General features: G+C 38.8%; 3 protein-coding genes and 1 long non-coding RNA gene across 6 annotated transcripts in view; 2 read left to right on the forward strand and 2 right to left on the reverse strand.

Moving 5' to 3' along the window:
- The first annotated feature begins 45 nt into the window (after nt 1–45).
- On the forward strand, nt 46–3,091 carry bbip1 (BBSome interacting protein 1). Of its 2 annotated transcripts, none has more exons than XM_088419434.1 (3): nt 46–128; nt 2,479–2,542; nt 2,722–3,091. In XM_088419434.1, exons 2-3 carry the CDS (start codon nt 2,497–2,499, stop codon nt 2,877–2,879), a joined length of 204 nt encoding a protein of 67 aa, XP_088275560.1. In that variant the 5' UTR covers nt 46–128; nt 2,479–2,496; the 3' UTR covers nt 2,880–3,091. The 2 variants fall into 2 exon arrangements, with proteins under 2 accessions (XP_088275560.1, XP_088275559.1); XM_088419433.1 differs by lacking the exon at nt 46–128 and adding an exon at nt 1,752–1,830.
- On the reverse strand, nt 2,945–11,706 carry pdcd4b (programmed cell death 4b). The gene is made up of 12 exons (XM_088419432.1): nt 11,607–11,706; nt 11,115–11,210; nt 9,751–10,065; nt 8,308–8,402; nt 7,330–7,443; nt 7,026–7,247; nt 5,588–5,685; nt 4,473–4,587; nt 4,081–4,188; nt 3,908–4,018; nt 3,696–3,835; nt 2,945–3,622 (listed from the first exon to the last, which is right to left on the reverse strand). The coding sequence occupies exons 2-12, from the start codon at nt 11,155–11,157 to the stop codon at nt 3,565–3,567; spliced, it is 1,419 nt and encodes a 472-aa protein (XP_088275558.1). The 5' UTR covers nt 11,158–11,210; nt 11,607–11,706; the 3' UTR covers nt 2,945–3,564.
- LOC148421252 (uncharacterized) lies at nt 11,417–17,793 on the forward strand. The gene is made up of 3 exons (XR_015866143.1): nt 11,417–11,694; nt 17,280–17,454; nt 17,541–17,793. It is a non-coding gene; the product is annotated as an uncharacterized LOC148421252 (long non-coding RNA).
- rbm20 (RNA binding motif protein 20) overlaps nt 12,832–20,711 on the reverse strand; it is a 41,355-nt gene continuing 33,475 nt past the window's right edge. For both annotated transcript variants that reach the window (XM_088419431.1, XM_088419430.1), the window contains 9 exons: nt 20,528–20,674; nt 20,267–20,398; nt 20,092–20,171; nt 18,546–19,218; nt 17,923–18,006; nt 17,250–17,832; nt 16,574–16,639; nt 15,749–15,870; nt 12,832–13,673 (listed from right to left, as the gene is read on the reverse strand). In XM_088419431.1, the coding sequence (XP_088275557.1) occupies nt 13,611–13,673; nt 15,749–15,870; nt 16,574–16,639; nt 17,250–17,832; nt 17,923–18,006; nt 18,546–19,218; nt 20,092–20,171; nt 20,267–20,398; nt 20,528–20,674 (1,950 nt within the window). In that variant the 3' untranslated portion in view covers nt 12,832–13,610. The remainder of the gene's footprint in view (nt 13,674–15,748; nt 15,871–16,573; nt 16,640–17,249; nt 17,833–17,922; nt 18,007–18,545; nt 19,219–20,091; nt 20,172–20,266; nt 20,399–20,527; nt 20,675–20,711) is intronic.

The raw sequence follows: 20,711 nt of genomic DNA on the forward strand, positions 1-20,711 counted from the left end.
AATAGAGTCTCACGGCACCAACTGCGCCTCGCCTGCCTGCAAAGCAGACATGCGCAGTCGGCTTCGGCGGACGACAACAAGCTGGATGGGAGTTTTCTGCAGCTTTCGAAGAACAAGAAACTCTCAGGGTAAATGTCCTCTGTCTGCAAAATGTTTTTCCCGACAATTAAAACAAATTATATGTTGGAACGAGATTTATTAGGGTCTGGTAAATAAATCCCTTAAAGACTACTTCTCGTGGTTCATTTGGACAACATGGGACACTTTTTGACGCAAACTCTTTTAGCTAAACTGTGCACCAAATTCAAACACCGGGAAAACAAAACTTGTGGTCAGAAGAGCCTGAGAAAAAATAAGCAAACTGATTCAATAAAACTCTTATAAATGTCTCTAGTCTCAGAAAGACTCAGAGACAGCGTTCTCATCAGAGCTATTGATGCTTTGAATAACAACAAAAGAACACACTGAAAATTAAAAACGGGGGAAAAAATATTCGATTCGAATGATTTTCAGTATTAACAATTTAGTATTGTGCCTATACCAATTTGATGACTATATTATTTTGCGTGTACAATTGTAATACCATAAGAACACATTTTTCCACTTGCTGTCGACTGAAAACAATATGTGCTTAAGTCACAAACAATGAAAATTACAGTAAATTTGTGAACAGAATTGTGAATAAAGTATCACATGGGCAAACTCAGAAAACAAGCATGCAATGTCATTTTCAGTCAACAAGAGGAACATTGTTTTTAAAGGGATTAATTTTACTTGTAACATAATTTCGTTCTAAAAAATTATAGTATTCAATTTTCACAGCTAAAAGGTAAAGTATTATTGTATGTTCCATTTTGAATCCAAATAATGATTCATAGTAAATATTGACAATTGCTGAAAATGGCTGAATAAACTGTTTTTAATCCAGTAATTATTTAATAGTAAAAATTGCTGAATGTACATGTTTCCTGTTCAAATACATGTGGCGTGTCATTGAGCCACCAGCATCGCATAAAATTGCACAATCCCTCAATAATAGCCAGATGCAAGCAGGATCAGACGTTTAGAGACAACAATTGCCCTATCACTCACATTTCAATCACTTTTATCAGAGATTTTGTGACAAAAAGACGGTGAAATAACATTTTGCAAAGTGTAGATAGATATTACAACTTTATCTGCAATCCAACTATATCTGCTTCACCTGCAATCCACATATGTGACCTTTGATCCTGATACTGCTATCTCAAATCACTTGAGGGTTATTGGTAGTTTTTGAAAGACAGGTAATGATCAGCACACTTGATATTAAACACACACACACACTGAGTTTATTTTATTTTTTTCGTTGACATAATGCATTCCCTAACTCTAATGTTAACCACAAGATTTCCTAAACCTTACCCTTATCCTAATCCCAACCTAAATCAAATTCAAACCTATACTTCAAAAAGCAAGTCTTGACCCTCAACTATAAAGATATTAGTAATTTTGTCATTAGTCATTTTTGAGTCGTAGTTTTATGAGTTATTTTTATAATTTGTTCCTAATTGACTTGACACGCGCATGAAAACACAAATAATCAAAGTAAAATATGAATTATCCTTAATGATGTAATTAACGAACTCAATAACAAACTTACATTTTAGGCAATCTTTTTCCTCCAAGAGAAAATCAGGCGAGAATTGTTTACAAGCATACCGTTGTTCATCGTCTATGCATGGCGATGCCTGTAGATGTCGCTAGAATACCCTAAAATAGAAAAGAAGAAGAAAGTGACATCATCAAGCAGATACGTTGTCCTGGCAACTGCAATATTCCGAGTGGAAGGTGAGTAGTCAAACATCCGAATGCATTATTTGACTGTTGATGGAGCAAGCCGCACGATTTAAACGAAAAAGCAATGCCTAAATTGTCCGCATGTTTCTCTAAATCACGAGCGTCCGCGTTATACAATAACGCACTGATTATGCAGATAATCTCGCTACATGCTAATCGTAGCAGCAGATCGGCTAGTTCAATGTTGATAGGCCTGACCGTAAAAATAAGACTTCATCTATCGCTTCGGGCTACGTACATCGCCTCACAATAACCCAGTGAAAATATTTATCGAAGGCACTTAGCAGGACGCTCATTGAGTGCACATTATTCTATGCACAAATGTTATGTTTTAAAGACACGGATAGAGTGTAACGTGTATTTTTTTTTTTAAATAAAAATCTGCCCTTTGTCACTGAATGACTTTCAGTTCTATTAACTTCACGACTATAACGTGGTTTTTTTCAGTTACGGAGTGGCGTTCAGTTAAACAAAAAATCCTACCAGTACAAAGACAATAATGCTCACTCGATTACCTTATTCGAGAATTATTCTGTTAACTGTCATTTTTTTCGCGTCAGCTCCTGGCTGGCAAATTCTGTTTTGTCTTTTACTCGATTTTGTAAATTACCGTAGTAAATGTCTACCGTTCATCAACAGGTCACACAAGAGGTCATAATGCCAGAGGTGAAGTCGGTGTTCAGAGAAGTTCTGCCGAAGCAAGGTTGGTGACTTTGCAATTTAACACTGTCTCAGTGGAAACAAAAATCGGTTCATTATTGATATTGCGAAACTGTTGCAATATAATGCATATCGTGTTTCAGAAAACCTTTTACAATTTGAACGTTAAATGTCACTAAAATGAATGTTGTTCTTACTGCTGGCGGATGTTTGTTGTCACAGGGCAGCTTTCTATGGAAGATGCCCCTACAATGGTACTATGTAAACCCAAACTGCTCCCACTCAAGTCGGTCACGCTTGAAAAGCTGGAGAAGATGCAGATAGAGGCTCAGGAGGCTGTCAGACAACAAGAACTTGCAATCAAGGACCAGTCCCAATAGAGATCTGTGGTCGATTCTATTAATCCGAGTTTTGAATAAAAAAGGAATCCCAGCCAGCAATGAAATCATTTTATAATGCTTTATTGGGTAGTGGATGGACTGGAGGGAGAATGGTAACGAAATATATGTTAACAATTGTCTTGTGTTTTTGTAACCTGAGTATATTTTCAGCTGACATGTTGGTATGTTGACAATAAAAAAGTATTACTCTTTATAGTTATTTTAATGAACAAACAGGGAGAAACTCACATGTAGAAGTATGTGACCAATATAAAAATAAACATTCTCACCACTTCTTGGAACCTGAACTGACCTTCAAACGTAAAAGAAAACAAGTCACACAGCATAGAAAAAGCAGCTAGTAAGTGGGACTAGTATTGCATAAAACAAACATTCTCCCCTTCTTTTTTCTATACACTGTTTTATAAAGCTCTTGACACAAAGCAGTCATGTGTACAAACAGTTGCCTCCTAAAACACACAAAAGGTGTGGCAGTGAACTGAACAGTGTACATCATAACGGAATGACTGACACAGGCGTGGCACTTTCAAGGTTAGCTTATGTTATTGTTTATGTTGAAACACAGGAGGAAACCATCTAATGAGCTTCAGTTTCAAAAGTGCAATTTTTGCTCCTAGTTTTGAAAAATATGCAAGTAAAAAAGTACTGGAGCTTTAAAAGCACTTCAGCTTTCAATTTTGATGACACCTCCGTCTCCCTCGCTGACAAATCTCTTGCGACCCCTGACAAGAAAGAATTAGAAGTTCAGAAGTTTTGTACACCTGCGCATGATGTCGCAAAGGAGTGTGCACTCACCGACATGGACAAAGATCTCTTAACCTAACATCTATGATTCCCATGTTAAAGCTCTTTTCAACAAACTGCTCAAGGATGAAGTACGCACGAGGAACATCTATGTTAATTTCAGCGATATCCATATAAACTCTTTCATAACCCTAAAGGAGGAAACAAAAACAATCAGTGATACAATATGCAGTACAAAACCGAAACAGCAGGTGGCATTTTACCCTTCTCATTTGGTCCACTGTAATAATGGAGGACCCAGAGAGTGACTTAAGAAGCTGCAGAACCATTTTGAATGTCTTCTCTCCCTTGGACTCCAGTACCATTACTATACCCTTAAAAAAATAAGTCACAATACTGAGCTGGGTCCATTGGGGGCTGAGTAAGCAAGCCTTACCTCATAGACAAACTCGTGATGAAAATGAGGAACCTCCAAGTCTTTCAGGCACCTTTCAGCCTCCTTGGTGTCTCCGGATAGGATGTATTCCTTTAGCAGCAAGGTCATCTGACATAAAAAAAAAAAAAAAAAAGTTGTACCTGGACTTGCAGCCATTAAATGTCAACAGAAAATGGCTTAAACTGCATAGGTGTCGAACTCCAGTCCTCGAGGGCCGGCATCCAAATTCAAATGATTAGGATCATTCTCAATCTCCCGGAGAGCTATTGATAAGCTAATCATTTGAATCAGGAGTGTTGGAAAGAGAAACCCGGAAAACATGCTGGAGACCGACCCTCGAGGACTGGAGTTTGACACCTGTGGCTTAAAGTGCCTTAAATCAAGTAATTTACCTCTTTGACAAGTTGTGTGACAGGTCTTTGGCCCCCGCCTGTTCCCCATTGGTTATCTATACGAAACCCACCCCGACTCATCTTCAAAAGCACAGCCGCTCGGTCTAGGGCTGCCCTGTAAGATCAATGATTCATTTGTACGTAACAATACTGTACATACACTTCCACGATCCAACACAATTACTCTTATAATAAAAATAATCACCCTTTATAAGGATACAAGTAGCCAGTTTTGATTGACACATATGGGAGAAACAAAAGACAAATTGTGATGCAAAGTAGTTAACCTCTGACCAATAAAAATCTAAAAAATGTTGTTTTAAAAGTCAGCACAATGGGTTAAGCAGCTTTTTGGATAAATTGTATTTTTTAAGTAGTTTTAATGTAACACTTTGATGAAGAAGAAACACTACTTTCCATTAGTTACACTGAGCTACATTTCACATGGTTTGTCTTGGTTCATCAGAGATCGGTGCCAAAAGAACTTTCACTGGGCTCTCTTTCACCAATTCAAAGTAACAACAAGCGAGATTTAACTCTATTTCAGCGAATCACACAAGCCAGGCACAGTTTTGGCAGGCTTAAATAGTTCACAAGCAAAGTTCTCAATTACATATTTACATTAAGCATGACAGTAACAACGGTGAGCAGTTTACAGTCAAACAATAATAACATCACTTCCCTCATATTCAGAATATGAAAAACAACAACATTATTTACGTAAGTGGGACTTGTATTGCTATTGTCTATCAGCCTACAGCAACTCCACTACCAACTTGTGAAAACGCATTGTGGTTTCCTTTTGTGATGGTTAGTCTACTGCAGGGGTATCAACCGTATCGCCTGTGGGCCGGATAAAGATGCCGCAAAATGATTTTGTGTAGCATTTAAAAAAAAAAATGAACATGACCATGATTTTACCAATCCGGCCCACATAAAGAGATGGTTTTCATCCATGTGACCCTTGAGCTATAATTAGGTTGGTACGCCTGGTCAATTGACTTAAAAAAAAAAAAAAAAAAAAGGTTAAAATAATTTCTTGAATATTCCTGAAATTGTTTTATACATATTTCATTTGGCCGCCTCTGACTAAATACAGTATATAACCTACATACCTTGTGTATTCACAGCCAACTCTGCCCTTGTAGCCCTCAATGTAGCTCTTTGACAATATTTGGTCACGAACAGCCCGCGCGATGAACTGGCCCATTAGCTAGGAAACAAGAAAAACATTTGACTTTGTTATCACATGATTTCCAGAGGCATTAACACTTTAAGCGCCCTTGACAGGAAAGGGTGTCAATGGAAACCTTCTTGAGGAGCAGAGTTGATGTCATTTGACATCAACCACGTACGGTCAGTCAAAATGCTCAAAATTGCCTCGCAGAAATGATGCAACTACAAGAGGAATATAATGAGGTGACCTGTTCTACATTCTTATGTTGTGAGCATTTCTTTTATGTTTAAAGCGTTTTCAATTATGTTTATGTTGGACATCTGAGTGATAATACTTGTTCATTGATAATTAAATGTTCCGCTGATTTGCGGATGAGTAATGCCTTTTCTTTAGACGCACATCAAAATGATGCCATGTGTGCGATTGCGTGGTGACCAACCTAGGGTGTACTCTTCCTCTCGCTCAAGAGTACATAGAAAATAAACACATCTAAAGAGAGAACTGAAATGTCATTCTGTCAGCCTGCCATAAACGCACAATGTGGAACAGTGTCATAGGTATGTGTTTGAATGCTTGTTTACGGTTGTGCATTCGTGATTTTTGGTAGTTGAAAGAGCTGACTTTGTTGCCCCGGCATCCACAAAGCATGAACTCAGCACTCCGACTGTTGTTCCTGTGTAGACGAGTCAGTTCACTCCCAATTTGTTGCTGGCTTGACTGGCTGCCGTAAGAAGAACAAAAGGCAAAGTGTGTGCGCTGGTGTAAATGTATGAGAATCTGAGAACGATAGAAGAGTGAGGGATACAGATGATGGTTTATACTGCTCAAATAAACACGCACGGATCTGTGAGAAAGGACCAGTAAAACCAACTGAGACAGAGAGGGAGGGGTCATGGGGTGAGGGCCACTAGTACGCCTTTCGGAGTACTCTGCTGAGCTTGCATTTTTACTGCTCAGCCAGACAATGACCACAGGTCTCATGTCTGTGCTACAGAGAAAAAAAAAAGACAAACATACGCCTGCACACTTAGCCAACTCCCTGATAATATGCTTGATAAAAATCTTTGACATATACTGTAGTTAAATCTTCAAGAAGAAAATGGGACCTGGAACTGATTATGCTGCAAACATTTTAAATATGACTCTTTTCCCCATGCCAAATACTATGTAGAATCATCAGTTATAGTTTGCGCGGAAGTTTCAACCTTTTCTCAAGAGATGGTGCCACTTCTAATTCAGAGACCTAGCCAAAACATTTACAGGCCTCGGTGGCTTACTTTCCCACAAAAACACTCACTTGGTACCTCCACAACTAAGCAAGTGATTGACAATGACAATGAATAGGCTGGATGGGGTTTAATGATAGAAACACACACCTGCGGGGCACCTGGTGTGTCCAGCACCAGATCTGGGAGCTCTCGTAGGAGTTTGTCAAAGGACTTCTCCATATCACTGCGGAATAAGACAGGGCCACAGAGATCAGCCAGCAGCCTGGAGGTCAGCTCCCTCTGGCTGGCCTTGGCCTCCAGGGCCAACGACACAGCCAGTGAGGGCACTTCACTTCTCATGGGCCCCAGGTTCAGATCTGCCAGCAGTTCCTACACGAGGAGGGACATGTTAACACTATTCATAAGCTCAAGTCGATAACGCTTATTCATGGATTGCACTCCTCATGCTTACCGCAACTTCATTTGTGTCTCCGTGTTCAAAGTACTCCTGCACGATGGGCGTGACTGTCTTCTCAAAGTCCCTCTCATCCAGCGGAGGGACAACAGTTTCATATACACAGTTTTCCTGGCGAAACATTCCAGATCATCATAACGACATAGTTGGGACCATTTGATGAGATTTACTACTTTAGCTGTCAATTATTGTTAACTTTGCCATGTGTAGTGTACCTGATCAATTCTCAACCAGTGGGGACAGTTATCAAACATCAAATTATCCTGGGTAAAGTAAAATATGATTCAACCTCTCTAAAACTGTCCTAATGACGCCATGGTTTTAACTATGTTGCGTTATGTAATTGTAGTTGGCAAGGAAGTAGACTTGCTCCATATTCTACTAGCAATTTCTCATCAACCTTGGTGAAATAAATCCACATTAACCAACAAATGCTTTTCAGATATTGTTAAACACAAAAGTTATACACTGTACATATACAATAAATGGATTTGATTAAATATCAGTCAATGTAGCAGGGCATTGTCATACTACTTCAGGCAGAAAAACTCCCATCACACAATGTTTGTGCTTAGCAAATTTAAGGCAAAAGACAAACATTACATCAAATATAATAGAGCAACAGAATACATAGAAAACTCCACTGTTAACATGTAAAAGATGAGTAGTAGCGTTAGTATTAGATTGTGCAGCCTATGGTGGATTTTTTTTCCAGATAGGTTTCTTTTGAAGTTATAATTCATACAATTATATACAGTGAATTCACTTTAACTATTTTCAGACTCTCCTTTACCCTAATATTTGAAAAAAAAAAGGTAATTAGTACATGTTATTGAATGTCTGGACCCTGTACAAAAAAACAACAGCAATGAAATACATTTTTGGGATTGAATGAGTCCATTTGGAAATGTTATTTGTCATATACTTTTGTAATACAGGGGAAAATAAGTACTAAGTGTACAAGTAGAGCTGTACCTGAGCTTCATCATAGTTTGGGTCTTTCTCATCTACTTGCTCTGGTTCATACACCTCACCGGACCTGCCCCACACTCCTTTACCGCCAGCCCCACCTGCAGACAAATGTTTGAAATTAAAAGCCAATAACATTATTTCTCCGCTTACGTATAGTGGATTGTAGACATGTGATGTGTAATTCAAGCACAAGACCACCGCCTTTTACCATGAAGGGGTCTGCTCTGCACTGGTCACAACTGAGTTACGTTGTAAAGAACTTGGACATGCAGCAACAGATTGCAGATACTTTGCAAAGATGCATTGCAAAGCAGCTTGTGTGCCAAGCTTGAGCTGACATCTGACTATATTTAGCCCGCCTTGTGATGTGAACACATTTGGCTTCGTCTGTGTGTTTTAGATGCGTTGTTCCATTTAACGCAGAAGGGATACGACCTCAAAATTGCAAGTGCTGCTCACGATAATAAAACAAACTACACATGTTAAAAAAAACAATTATAGATTCATTGGAAGTATTGCCTGTTGAAAAAAAAAAAGATCTCCATAATGATGCATTTGTCTTTTGATGGTTTTCTACTATTCTAAATTCCAGAAGGAGGAGCAGCCCAGCAAGAAGATTATGAGAAGAGTGTAAGAATGTAAAGTAGTAGTGCGTGACTTGGATTTGGTTCCACTAGCTTTGCTGATTCAGCGTTCATATTTCATATTATAATGAGCAGACTATCCACCTTTATATTTTCGATTGTAGCTTTTTCTCATTATCATGGGAATATAAGGACTAACAACCGTTCAGTCACGTTCACATATATGGTCAAGTAACTCAATCAGTGCCAGCAATTTTCGGGCCCTACTATACCCTAACATTTGAATTTAAAAAAAATGTAAATAAGCACCTGGGAGTGAATGTCTGAACATTGCAAAGATATGTCTTTTGGAGTGAATGAGTTTTTAAAAATCTTCAATGAACCCGCTCACCCACTTTATTATCCCAGCTAATAATGGCTTCATTTTGATAGTTTGATGCTGGAAGACATCAATTCTACTCTAAACCTTTCTCATGGAATAATTTCATTTTAAATATAAACAAAATAAACCAGCAATGGGATCAGATTGTGTATAACCTCAGAGGTTGCATATTTAATTTAAATGAAAACGTGTTAAAAACATGTGAAGTACTGTATTGTATGTCACATTAGACCTTCAAAGGCAGCCGTTTGTCCATTCCTCACAATTAGCTTGCAAACTAACCAGGTCCATCCATCCGTTCACTTGTTTTCTGAACTCCCTATCTTAACTGGGGTCACACACATGCTTGAGCCTATCCCAGCTGTCTTTGGACCATAGGCGGTGTACACCCTGAACTGCTCCTAAACAGGTCGTCTACTTAAATAATCACAAATGTTTCCCGGCTTAATTAACAGTTGCTGTCATCACATATTGCCCTACCTTTCTTTGGCAGACCTCTGCCTTTGCCCAGTCTGGACTTCCTGTCCAGCAGCTTACTCTTGGGGCTGGTGGGGGCCACCGCTGTCCCCCTGACCAGATCTCCATTATCACTAAGGGAGTCCCCCCTGCCAGAATCCCTGGACGAGTTCTTCCTGAGCCTCCGCTTGGCCTTGGCCTTGAGACGCGCCTCTTGGATGCTGCTGCTCGCCGACAACAACCAGTTGCCATTGATTTCGTTGTTGATGTTCTTGTTGATAATCGCACAGCCGTTGCTTTCGTCTTCAGACACAAAAGAGTCACTCACATTGTCCACCTCTGTTGGGTGAGAAAAAGTGTTGATTAACTGTGATGTAAAACAAACAAAGCAAAAATAAAGTATTCTAATTTGTTTCTATCACTGGAGGTTCTGTTGGTTACGATCTCTAACACGATGGTTCATTCATTCTTTTTTTTTTCTATATTGCTTGCCCTAATTAGAACTGTGTATAAGATGAAGTCTATCCCATTGGACTTGGGGCGAGAGATTGTGTACACCCTGCACAGGTCGCTAATCAATTGTGGAGTATGTGAAGAAAAAAAAAAAATCTACATTAATGTAGTCAACTCTTGATGGGACAAGCTGGATTCTAAACAAAAATAATATGATGTGACTATAGAAAACTTCAGCAAGCATAACTTAACAAGTCAAACATGCAAACTCTACACAGAAATGCAGGATTTGAATCCCGAACCGGCTGTGAGGGTGGACGTTCTCGTTTATCATGAGATCAGGGGTCGGCAACCCTGCTCTCAAGAGCCGCATGTAGCTCTTTAGCGCCATCCTAGTGGCTCCCTAGAACTTCTTCAAAAATGTATGAAAATGGCAAAAGATGGGGGGTGGGGGGGTACAATTTTTGTTTTAACATGGTTTAGAAACATGACACATTTGGTCATGTTGACCGAAGGCTTACAATTTTTGTTATTGTTTTGGGAACAATATGGCTATGGGTTGCTGACTCCTGCACTACCGCATTTGATCAAGATGCCAAACATGAGGTCAATCTTAAATTGGTTCATTTATTTCAAAGCATGTCATATTTTAGGATGCAATTGTTTAGATTACATCACATGACATCATACACCGATGAGTGACGTTTGTCCATATTGAAAAAAAATACATAAATGTCGGAATACGGTATAATGTAATGTAGGTTCCACTGAACAATTAGAAATCGAGTTAATAAAATAAATGTCAAACTCTGCATTGTCTTCATCCTTTCTAATTGCACGATTACTTGTAAAGGAATGAAAAGAGTATGACACTTCTCCCCCCATTAGCACAGCTGATGGTGCATTTAAAATGGCTCGGAATGGCTCACACTCACCGACGGGGTTGGAGTTGAGCCAGGCCTCGCAATCAGCTGCCATCTCCGACAACAGGAAACAGATGATGCAATTGCAAAAGAAGAATTAGTGGAAACCTGCAATGTCCAAGAGCAGAATGTAAAGGTTGGACGATGAAAACATGCCCAGACACGAACCGACGCAACAGAGGCCCACCCCCACAGTTCCCTTCATTCAAAGTCCCACTGTTGATAAACAATGCCTAGCAGTAGCATATAGCATGAATGCTCACTACCAACCAACGATATACTGTATTTATAATACGAATGCCTGAAACGCAGACGTGCAGTTTGTCGTCTGTTTAGCAGCCACGTCGTTTAAAAAGAAGAGACTTGCTAGCAAAGCAAGAAAAATACCAAATAAAAACGGGCATAACGCCAAGATATCTAAAAAAAAAAAAAATCCGAACAATGCATGAGAATAGACTATGTTTCCCAACATATTATGGTGTGTAAACTTCATCGATAACTCACAAATGAATCAGCGGTCGTCTGCAGTGCTCAAACGCTGTGCTGATGTGAACTACGTCGTTTGGATTTGTCTACCCAGCAACTCCTACACGTAAGCTCTTTGTTGTGCTCTCTGATTGGCTGACGGAGGCGGGGTTTTAAAAACACCTCAGCCAATGGAAATGTAAGAACTACTTGGCTGAACAACTAACTAACCTACTTTCCTACTCACTAACTCACTAACTAACAAGATATGTAAATTGCTGTTTCCTACCTTATATTTTGATTGATTGGTTTGACTGTAGTGGAGCCTTGGTGAGCACTCCTCACAGTCAAGGGACTTGAGATTGAATCCAGCAGGCTTCCTGTGTGGGGTTTGTATGTCCTCCCCGAGCCCGCGTGGGTTCTCTTCGGGCAGTCCGGCTTCCTCCCACACTCCAAAAGCATGCATGGTGTATTGGACACACTAAAAGTGTCCTTAGGTGTGATAGCGTATATGAATGTTTTTTTTTTTTTTTTTTGTCTGTGTGCCCTGCAATTGGCTGGCAACCAGTGTACATGTTCAAAGAGAGTAAGAAAAAGTACAAATCTTGTTAGGTCCTACACATTCAACATATCTATACAACATATATAACAACACAAAATTATGAATGTATTTATATATTATGTATATTTATATATCATATATGACTTAACCTAACCCTGATTACACACACACTCACACATTTAAAGTTTTGTACATAATTTTTATATTCTTCTAATATTTAAAAACGTTTTTTTAACAGTCATTGATTCACATATTTTTGTGTATTTACTTTGAAAAATATATGAAAACACATTTTCCAAAGTGAGTATTCAACTGGTAACTTGTGACCACCTTCCTTACAGTAAATCATATGATGATTACCTGATACAGCCCATATGTGTGTGATGTACATATTCATATTCCTGTAAATAACAAATGAAAATAAGTAACACTCATGGTCAATTATATGAGTTTTTAAACTATTCTGCCTCAACACTTGAGGGCGCTCTTTTCCAATAATATCGTCCCAAGCAGGCCTTAAAAAAAGGTGGCGCTGATGCATGGGATGTACAATATGGACCCTGTGTATGTAGGACACGTGACATAATGTCGTGCAAAAGCCATCCACGCTTAATAATACCGAAATAATGATTTTATCTGTCAGCGAAAATAATGCAAAAAAAACCCCCCAAAAAACAAAAAAACACGCACACACACCCATAACACCCTCCAATAAGTACTATTTATTCACATGAAAATTACACTGGAGGAAACAATATTGACATCAAGGATAAGGTTTGCAAGTGTACAAAAAAAATGGCTTTGAAACAAGCAACAGTCACGTATGTTGTTTTACTGTACATGGTCCAGTTTAACGTCCCATATTTAAAATGTTGAGGCAGTAAAGCTGGTACAGTGAGGGGTTATTTTTGTAGGTTACATACCAAATATGCAAGATTAGCAAAGCCATTGCATCATTATTGGTACACATGAAGCGATTTTTGCCTAAAAGACATCTGTAGTGCACACAAGTCCAGAGTTAGAAGCGTTACAAAGACTTCAGGTTATCAATAAATTGCAAATAATACACGAGTTGGAAACTCAAAAATACAATTAACCTGAGAATCTGCCTCAGTTTCAACTGAGTAAAAACATTCATTGGCATCATTTAAGTCACTACGTAATTGCAATAGTAGAATCTATTATTATTTTGACGATTCAAAGGCCACAATGGAAATCCGATTTTGTCTTGAAAGCAAATGAACTTGTGAAGTGTGCCGACATCCAAATTAAATAACATTTTGTAAGTACAAGAATAAAACTAATAAATACCCCTCCTATACATTAAAGTATGTACAAATTTGAAACACAATTATGATTCACATTCCAGGTATCCAAGCATTATTCCAGTAGCCTAAAACGTGTGCAAGTATCTTATATTTTTATGCCTCCATAAATTCCATTTGTGCTGCTTGCTCTCCAAGAGGTAAAAGGCCAAGAAGTCACTGTGTGGCTGAAAATTCAGCGAGGTTCAGGCTCTCGTGTGCCAACTGGGCCAGGTATTTCTGTGTGAATGGATGAGAAATAAAAAGGATTACATATTTAGGATTATGGTTTATTACAGTGATTTAAGGTACAATATTTGCCTGGAAAAAGATGCAGCTCAAACCTGACCTAAAAGGAATACGTCTAGGGAAAAAAAAAACACTTAGAAAGCAGTTCACCTTGTTTACCTTACAACTAACACTATACAAGCTATTTTTTTTTAAGTGTAATGGTCTTTATTCAATAACACTGAATAAATTGGCCTTGCGCACAGTTTGCGCAATATCATGTTTCCATCAAATTTGTACCAATTCATGTTTTAAATGATATTATTTGTCTTCTGATATAAAGCAGAAATAAGATAATCAACCCTGCTGTGAAAGGGCATTACAACTCATGGGTAATAATATCAGAAGAAATGTAAACCATTAAATATCTATATACATAACATAGGGACCACATGCAGCTTTGACAGACAGCACAAGTGTTCAGAACATTTTTCTTGCCGGAATGTCACACATTGAATGCTTGGGAATCATTTCTCCTCTGACTTGCGTCAGCTGTGCTGCCGGCCAACACAGAAATGTGACACGGCTTGCTGCTGAATTGACAATAATGTAACAGACGACGGTTAAGGATCAGGAGAACATGAAATATTAGTGTTTCTGCATACAGTGGGTGTGTCCACATACATATAGTATCTCATAGAGTAAGCAAATCTGATGAAACGACATGCATACTTTTACGGAAGAGTGGAACTGCCACAAGAAGGGGTAAACAGTTTCGATGGACAAACTCTTTCAAAATGTATTTGAAAAAACAAGTTGCAAGTTTTTCAGAAATATCTGTCAATATTTGGACATGCATGAGTAATAATATAATATTTAAAAACATTCTTTTAATTACGATTTTATTTATTATACTAACTTATGTATTACTGGTATGGTTAAAGCTGTTTGAAAGTAGGTTAAAAAAAATGTTGTTAGTATGTTGAAAAACAATTGAGATTATCTACCTGTGAGCTAAATGCCAAAACATAGCATTTTTCTCCATAATGCCAGAGTACTGATTTGCTCACTTGAACACAACTGCAAATGCATTTGCACAGCTTAATTAGACATTCAAACATTTTTGCAAGTACTTTCAAGCAAGTTTGCTCATCAAAAATGTGCATTCCCCATTGACAGTTCCACACTCGTTTTTTTTAATAGTTGACATTTTTTTCTACTAATAAGGCACTTATTAGCACAAGTACGTTAGAATGTATTTACATGTTCTTGCAAGTTTGTTCGAACGTACTTGCCAATATCTTCAAAGTGTGTATGAACATACTACGTTAAAAATGGCATTTTTTCCTCATGCTACAAGGAATGTACATCCAAATGCACGAGAAAAAAAACACTATTCAAAAAAGCTCTAGAGTATCATCTTATGTAATGTTATTTTCAAAGCTGTATGCAAGTGTATTTGAATGTAGGTTTGAGCATATTTGCAAGTATGTTCAAACATATTTGGAAACACTTCCTGTACTTGTCAGCTAAATGCTAAAAACAGCATTTTTTCTCCTAATGCCAGACTACTGTCTTGCACACTTGAACACACTTGCAAATCGCAAGTATATCAACTATACGTTTGACTGTATTTTCAAGTACGTCGGAATGTATTTTGAAGTTTGCCAGTCAAGCATGTTCCCTCCACATTGGCGGTTCAACTTTTCTTTATCTTTGAATAGTTGATGGTTTTTTTCCTACTAATAAACCAATGAAAAAATGATCATCAGTAACTAATATGTTGGACAGACTGTATGTTACTCAATGTTATGCCTTCATTGCTCTGTTACAGTTTTTTTATCGTCTACCTTATTATTTGCTCGATTATGGAATATAGTCTGCTCAAGGAAGTGAACAGAAAAAGAATTTCATTGTGTGGTATTACTATGCATATGACAAGAAAACTCTTGAATCTTAAATGAGAGCATTAATATAGGTCCATAACTATTTGAGAAGCACACAATAAGTAGAATTTTAACGCGGATGATGCTGAGATAACCATACATAAACAGGAGTAATGTGTGGAGGACATGAACGGCACAAACCTGTAGGTTCCTATAGTGCACAGTACTGCGGCAGTGATTCATCTTTGCAGTTTCCTCGCTGGTGTAGAACAGTTCACAAAGTTTACAGAAGAAACCAGTCCTTGGCTCAATGAACTCCACTCCTGCAAATCAATGAACAATTAACCTACAAAATCAAAGAGGACCGTTTAATTCTCTTGGTGTCAAAGCGACTGGGTTCCTTGTCAGGAATGCTGGAAGTTTGCTTTTCAAATGACAAAGCAATATATTACTGTACTACGTGACAAAAGTCTTTCCCAATAAATATGAATACTGTATATGAATAAATCACTGATTTCAGTCGTGCTGAGTTTGTTCGGGATAAAAATAAAAAATAAAAGAAAACCAGCTTGTCCAGGCATCATCCAGCCAAAATAACCGTGTTACTCATGTTAGACAGCTCTCGTGTCTGTGATCTATTGTTGCCACGCAGCAGCGGCTTATGTAAGGCCCTGTGCAGCATGTGCTGGGCCATGCCATTCCAGTGCTGATAATAATATAAATACTCCTCTCTCCGGGTGCAGTTCACAAGCAGATCACGGAAATAGGTCAGCAAGTGGCCGGCCAATTCCCGTCAATTAGAGTGCTAATGCATCAGGTTGTCAGTGCCATTATTAGTAGTGGACACGATAACGCTTGAACGTTCACGCTAAGACAGCAGACGCTAAAGATCTTTAGGCTGCTAGAATGATGAACTATACAAGGAGTAAATGACCATTTGCTATTTTGAGTATGTGGAAAATATAAAACATCGGTTCTTTTCCCAGCTCGCTGCAACTGATATGTAATCAAATGGAGCCCGCTTACCTAAAGGGATGATGTGTTCGATTACGACTTTCTCTTGTTCAATAGATGACGATGGCGCTTCAATATCTGCAGAAAGCAAATTGCAAATAAAAGCGACATCAGGAACAACAAAACTTTTGAAAAACTATGCTTTGATTTATTTGAGGCGAGCACTTTGTTTTCCTTGGTTTATGTGCAGTCTACATTTTTATGATGGGTTATGTCAATATGATTGGTGAACATGTAAAGCAGACTTAAGGGTAGGATATGTAAAAAGTATTTCCTGCCAGAGGATAAGCAGATAAAATATTGGATGGATGAATGGATAGACTTGTGATAGCTTTCTTTGATCCTTTAATATGATTATTTTCCTATAAAATACAATTATTGGGCAAAACTACCAAATCTCATACAAATAATTCTCAAAACGATTTGTGCATATTGAATAAATATTAACAATGAATAGAATACGGTAAAAAAAAAAGTATTTTTCCAATGAGCTTTTTAAACTTTAACGACATAAAGGTCCATCTTTTTCTGTCTCTGTGCCGATGGTTCTCCTCTACTTGGTTTCTAAGTTAGCAGAGTTCAGCTGACACAGGAAGGAAATAGAACTAGTTTGTTTCATTTGCTTTGTAGAAATTAATCTCCAGAGTTAACGCTTTAACTTTCACAGCCTAAAAAAAAAAAAAATTACCTTTTTTAGGAATGTTGTCCCTGTGTTCAGTATCATCGGAATTGGCCTCAGTGACCCGGACCACATCCTGGACCTTGCTGTCCTCGGGTAGTTCGAGGTGATTCTTGACTGTCTCTTCTTCTGAGGGCTCACTGTCAGAAACTTTGTCTTCTGTACTCGTCTCCTCCAGCGCCGCTTCAAACTCCTCATTGGGAAATTCACTTAGGTTTGTAACTGCTGGTTCTGAAGTCACAGGACTTTTAATTTCTTCTTCCACACTCGTCTCATTTACAAGTGCTTTCTCATTCCCAGATCTTTCTGTTTGGACTTGAGCGTTCTCACATGTCTCTTCCTGGACAGACTGGCTGACAGATGTCTCCTGCTCTTCCGAAGCGAGTAAGGGGGGCAGTGAAGACTCCTGCATCACTTGTGTTTGTTCTTCTGCAGACTCATCAGGACAAGTCGCATCCTCTTCCAGCTCAGGAAGGTCCGGCTCGACAATGAAATCATCTTCTCCCACTTCATCTACTGTAAGAAATTCCTCCATGTTCTTGGGGTAGCAACATTCATCATCAGTGTTTTCCCCACTGTCCAATCCCTTTTCCTTGCAAAGTAATTAACAAAAAGTATTTTAATACACAGCTAAGAACGATTACAGATGTTACCATATGTTTTTCTTCTTCTTGTTACTTACAGTGTCCTTTAACTTCAAGCTTTCAGCAGCATCCTTTGTTTTGTTGCTGTCCACAGGTGAGACATGTTCTTTGGTTTGGCCATCCTGCGATGGAAAGTGAATAAGAATCTGGTGAACAGAATTTAACTGCAGTTTTGCCCCGCTATATTATGGTTGTGGTTATTGTTATATGGTAGTTATTGTTTGCAAAATAGCCATATTAAAGATTTTTGGCAGTTTTTCAAAAAAAATATTTTTTACTATACAATATAAAGTAAGTGTGGCACGGTGGATGACTGGTTAGCACGTCTGGCTCACAGTTCAGAGGTCCCTCGTTCAAATTCCAGCTGGGCCTGGCCTTCCTGTGTGGAGTTTGCATGCTCTCCTTATGATTCTCTCCAGGTACTCTGGTTGTCTCTGTGTGCCCAATCAATTGGCTATGTGTGTGCGTGCATATATATATATATATATATATATATATATATATATATATATATATATATATATATATATATAAACTGTATACACACACTACATGAAGTGCAGTTTGGTCTTAAAGTGTTTAATGTTTGTTTACATTTTAAACACGTTTATACAGCAAGATAACCTGTGGCTCATGGTAATTGGGTGTTTTTGTTACTCACAGTATTTTTAGTGGAGCTGTCATGTTTTTCTGAAGTGGTGCACCTCTTGTTTGGCTTCCTACTTCTCCCCCTGCTGGGTGAACGCAGTTTCTTGGATTCTGGACTTCTGTGATGTGGCTCATCAATCATCTCACTCTCCACATGCCTGGAATGCCTGCTGTGCTCGCTGCCATTCCTCCTCCTTGACTTGCTATCGTGTCTTTGGTACGGAGATCTGGTCACCTTGTCCGATTTCATGTAGAAGCTTTCCTCCAGGCTCCGGTAGGAGTTGAAGGACTTGCCTTGAGGACTGCTTCGAGGGAAGTCTCTGTTTCCAGTCATCCCTTTATCTAATCCTCGCTCGTCTGCCGACCTGGTGGTATAATCCGAAGGTTTCCCGTAGGCTTTCCGCCGCTCGGATGGCCATTCATGGTGGCGGTCGGTGTCAGCGGTGCAGCCATTCCGCCTGGAGGCTTCATCCCTCTCCTTTTCATCTTCCCCTCGCCTATAGTGTGAAGACCAGTCCCAAGAACCTCGGCGTGGGCCCTGGCCATTGGTGCTTCTCTCCTGAGCTCGGCACGGTACCGCCTGGGGGCTGTGGGCTGAGCTACACGATGTGAAACTGGGACTGTGCGAGTGAGGGCTCAGGGAGCTTCTAACGGGGCTGCGAGAGCGGGCTCTGTCTGGCATGTAGCTGGGGGAAAGTAAATTAAATGAATAAATTGGGAGCTGTTTTGTGACATTCCAGGAGCTTCAGTTTAAACGAGAACCTTTTTTGGGGGACTTTTCTGACCTTAGACATTATTTATTGTTTGTATAACCTTGATACTGTCATGTACAAATGAACTTTTAACAAAAAAGCAAATTTGTGGCGCGCTAGGCAAGATTTCATTTAGTGCCCACCTCCATTGACAATTTATGTACAGTACTACACTTACGGAGAAGTTATCATTTCCACCTTTGAGCAATATTTTGTCCAATCCTTTCATCTTGACAAAATGGGAATTTCACAACAAGGAGAAAGCAAAGAAAGAAAACACTAGGGAGCTGAAATTTCACCCACATAGTGGTAACATGGCATGGCCACTTAGTTATTCCACTACTATGTGGCATCCCTTGGCTAAAATATTGTGAGAATGTGGAAGAATATAAACCAAAAATGATCAAAATACTACACAAGGATTAACATTAGCTTAAAAAGGATGTCACAGAATTTAAAATATAAAATGGAATATTTTCTTCATTTCATGACTGTTTCAAATTCTAACTGACAAAAACATGTGACATGTTCACACAATTATCTGGGGTCAAAGGAATCAATTTGTCCCTCCCCATCAAAGAAAGCAAACAGTAAACAAATGCTCGAATTTAGATCGTTTGAATCTACAGGGATTTTCTACTTCTGTTAAAGAGTAGTGTTGCTTGGATGACTCTATTTACTGCCACCTAGAGTATAGGAGAATATCATCTGACTGTGGGGGGAAACCGCACTGAGAATAGGGTGCTGTGAAACGCTTACGGCGCGTCACGCACATTTTGTGATGGTTTTCATGAAAGATTTTCTTACTGCTCAAGTTCTTGCATGTCATCTCTTTCCCAATGGGAGGCAATATCCTGGATGATTGTCTGAACATCTTTACCCGGTTTCTATAAAAAAAAAAGAAATGTTGATTCAGCATTTCCATTTTTTTTTTTTTTTTAAACTTTGAACATGATACAGACATGTTTTATTTCAGTCTTACCTTTAGTTGTAGCTCCTGGTATCTCTTGGACATTCTAATCAAAACTTTCTGATTATTTATCATGGCCGGTGTCAATTGGTAATACTGAACCATGGCTTGAGCTGCCTCGATATAGGCCATCTCCAGAAAGGCCTGATGACAGCGCATTTAAATAAACAACAACAACAAAAACGCACACAACAGGTGTATTGTTTTTGTTTTACATGTGCAATCACATTATAAAGCATTTACCAATTAAAAATAAATATTATGTTCTTATACCTGATGGGTTGAGCGCATCAAGATGTAATTGGTTACTTTGCCAAAGGGCAGTCCCAGATTGATGACATCATTCTCGGTGCAACTGCCTTCAGGGAGGTTGCAGATGTGAACAACACGTCCTGTGGTGGCCTTTCTAGGTGGGAATGGCTGAAAATAGACCAAGAAAAACAGCAATATCTGAGAA

The sequence above is a fragment of the Hippichthys cyanospilos genome, chromosome 7, assembly GCF_059441005.1.
Source record: "Hippichthys cyanospilos isolate Australia breed blue-spotted pipefish chromosome 7, RoL_Hcya_1.0, whole genome shotgun sequence".
In the NCBI taxonomy this organism is placed as follows: domain Eukaryota; kingdom Metazoa; phylum Chordata; class Actinopteri; order Syngnathiformes; family Syngnathidae; genus Hippichthys; species Hippichthys cyanospilos.

Coding starts and splice junctions, on each gene's coding strand:
- bbip1 (XM_088419434.1), top strand. CDS start 2,497: ATGCCAGAGGTGAAGTCGGTGTTCAGAGAAGTTCTGCCGAAGCAAG. Junction 2,543..2,721: donor AGAAGTTCTGCCGAAGCAAG/GTTGGTGACTTT, acceptor TTGTTGTCACAG/GGCAGCTTTCTATGGAAGAT.
- pdcd4b (XM_088419432.1), bottom strand. CDS start 11,157: ATGGCAGCTGATTGCGAGGCCTGGCTCAACTCCAACCCCGTCG. Junction 4,588..5,587: donor GTTGGCTGTGAATACACAAG/GTATGTAGGTTA, acceptor TTGATCTTACAG/GGCAGCCCTAGACCGAGCGG. Junction 4,019..4,080: donor ATCACGAGTTTGTCTATGAG/GTAAGGCTTGCT, acceptor TATTTTTTTAAG/GGTATAGTAATGGTACTGGA.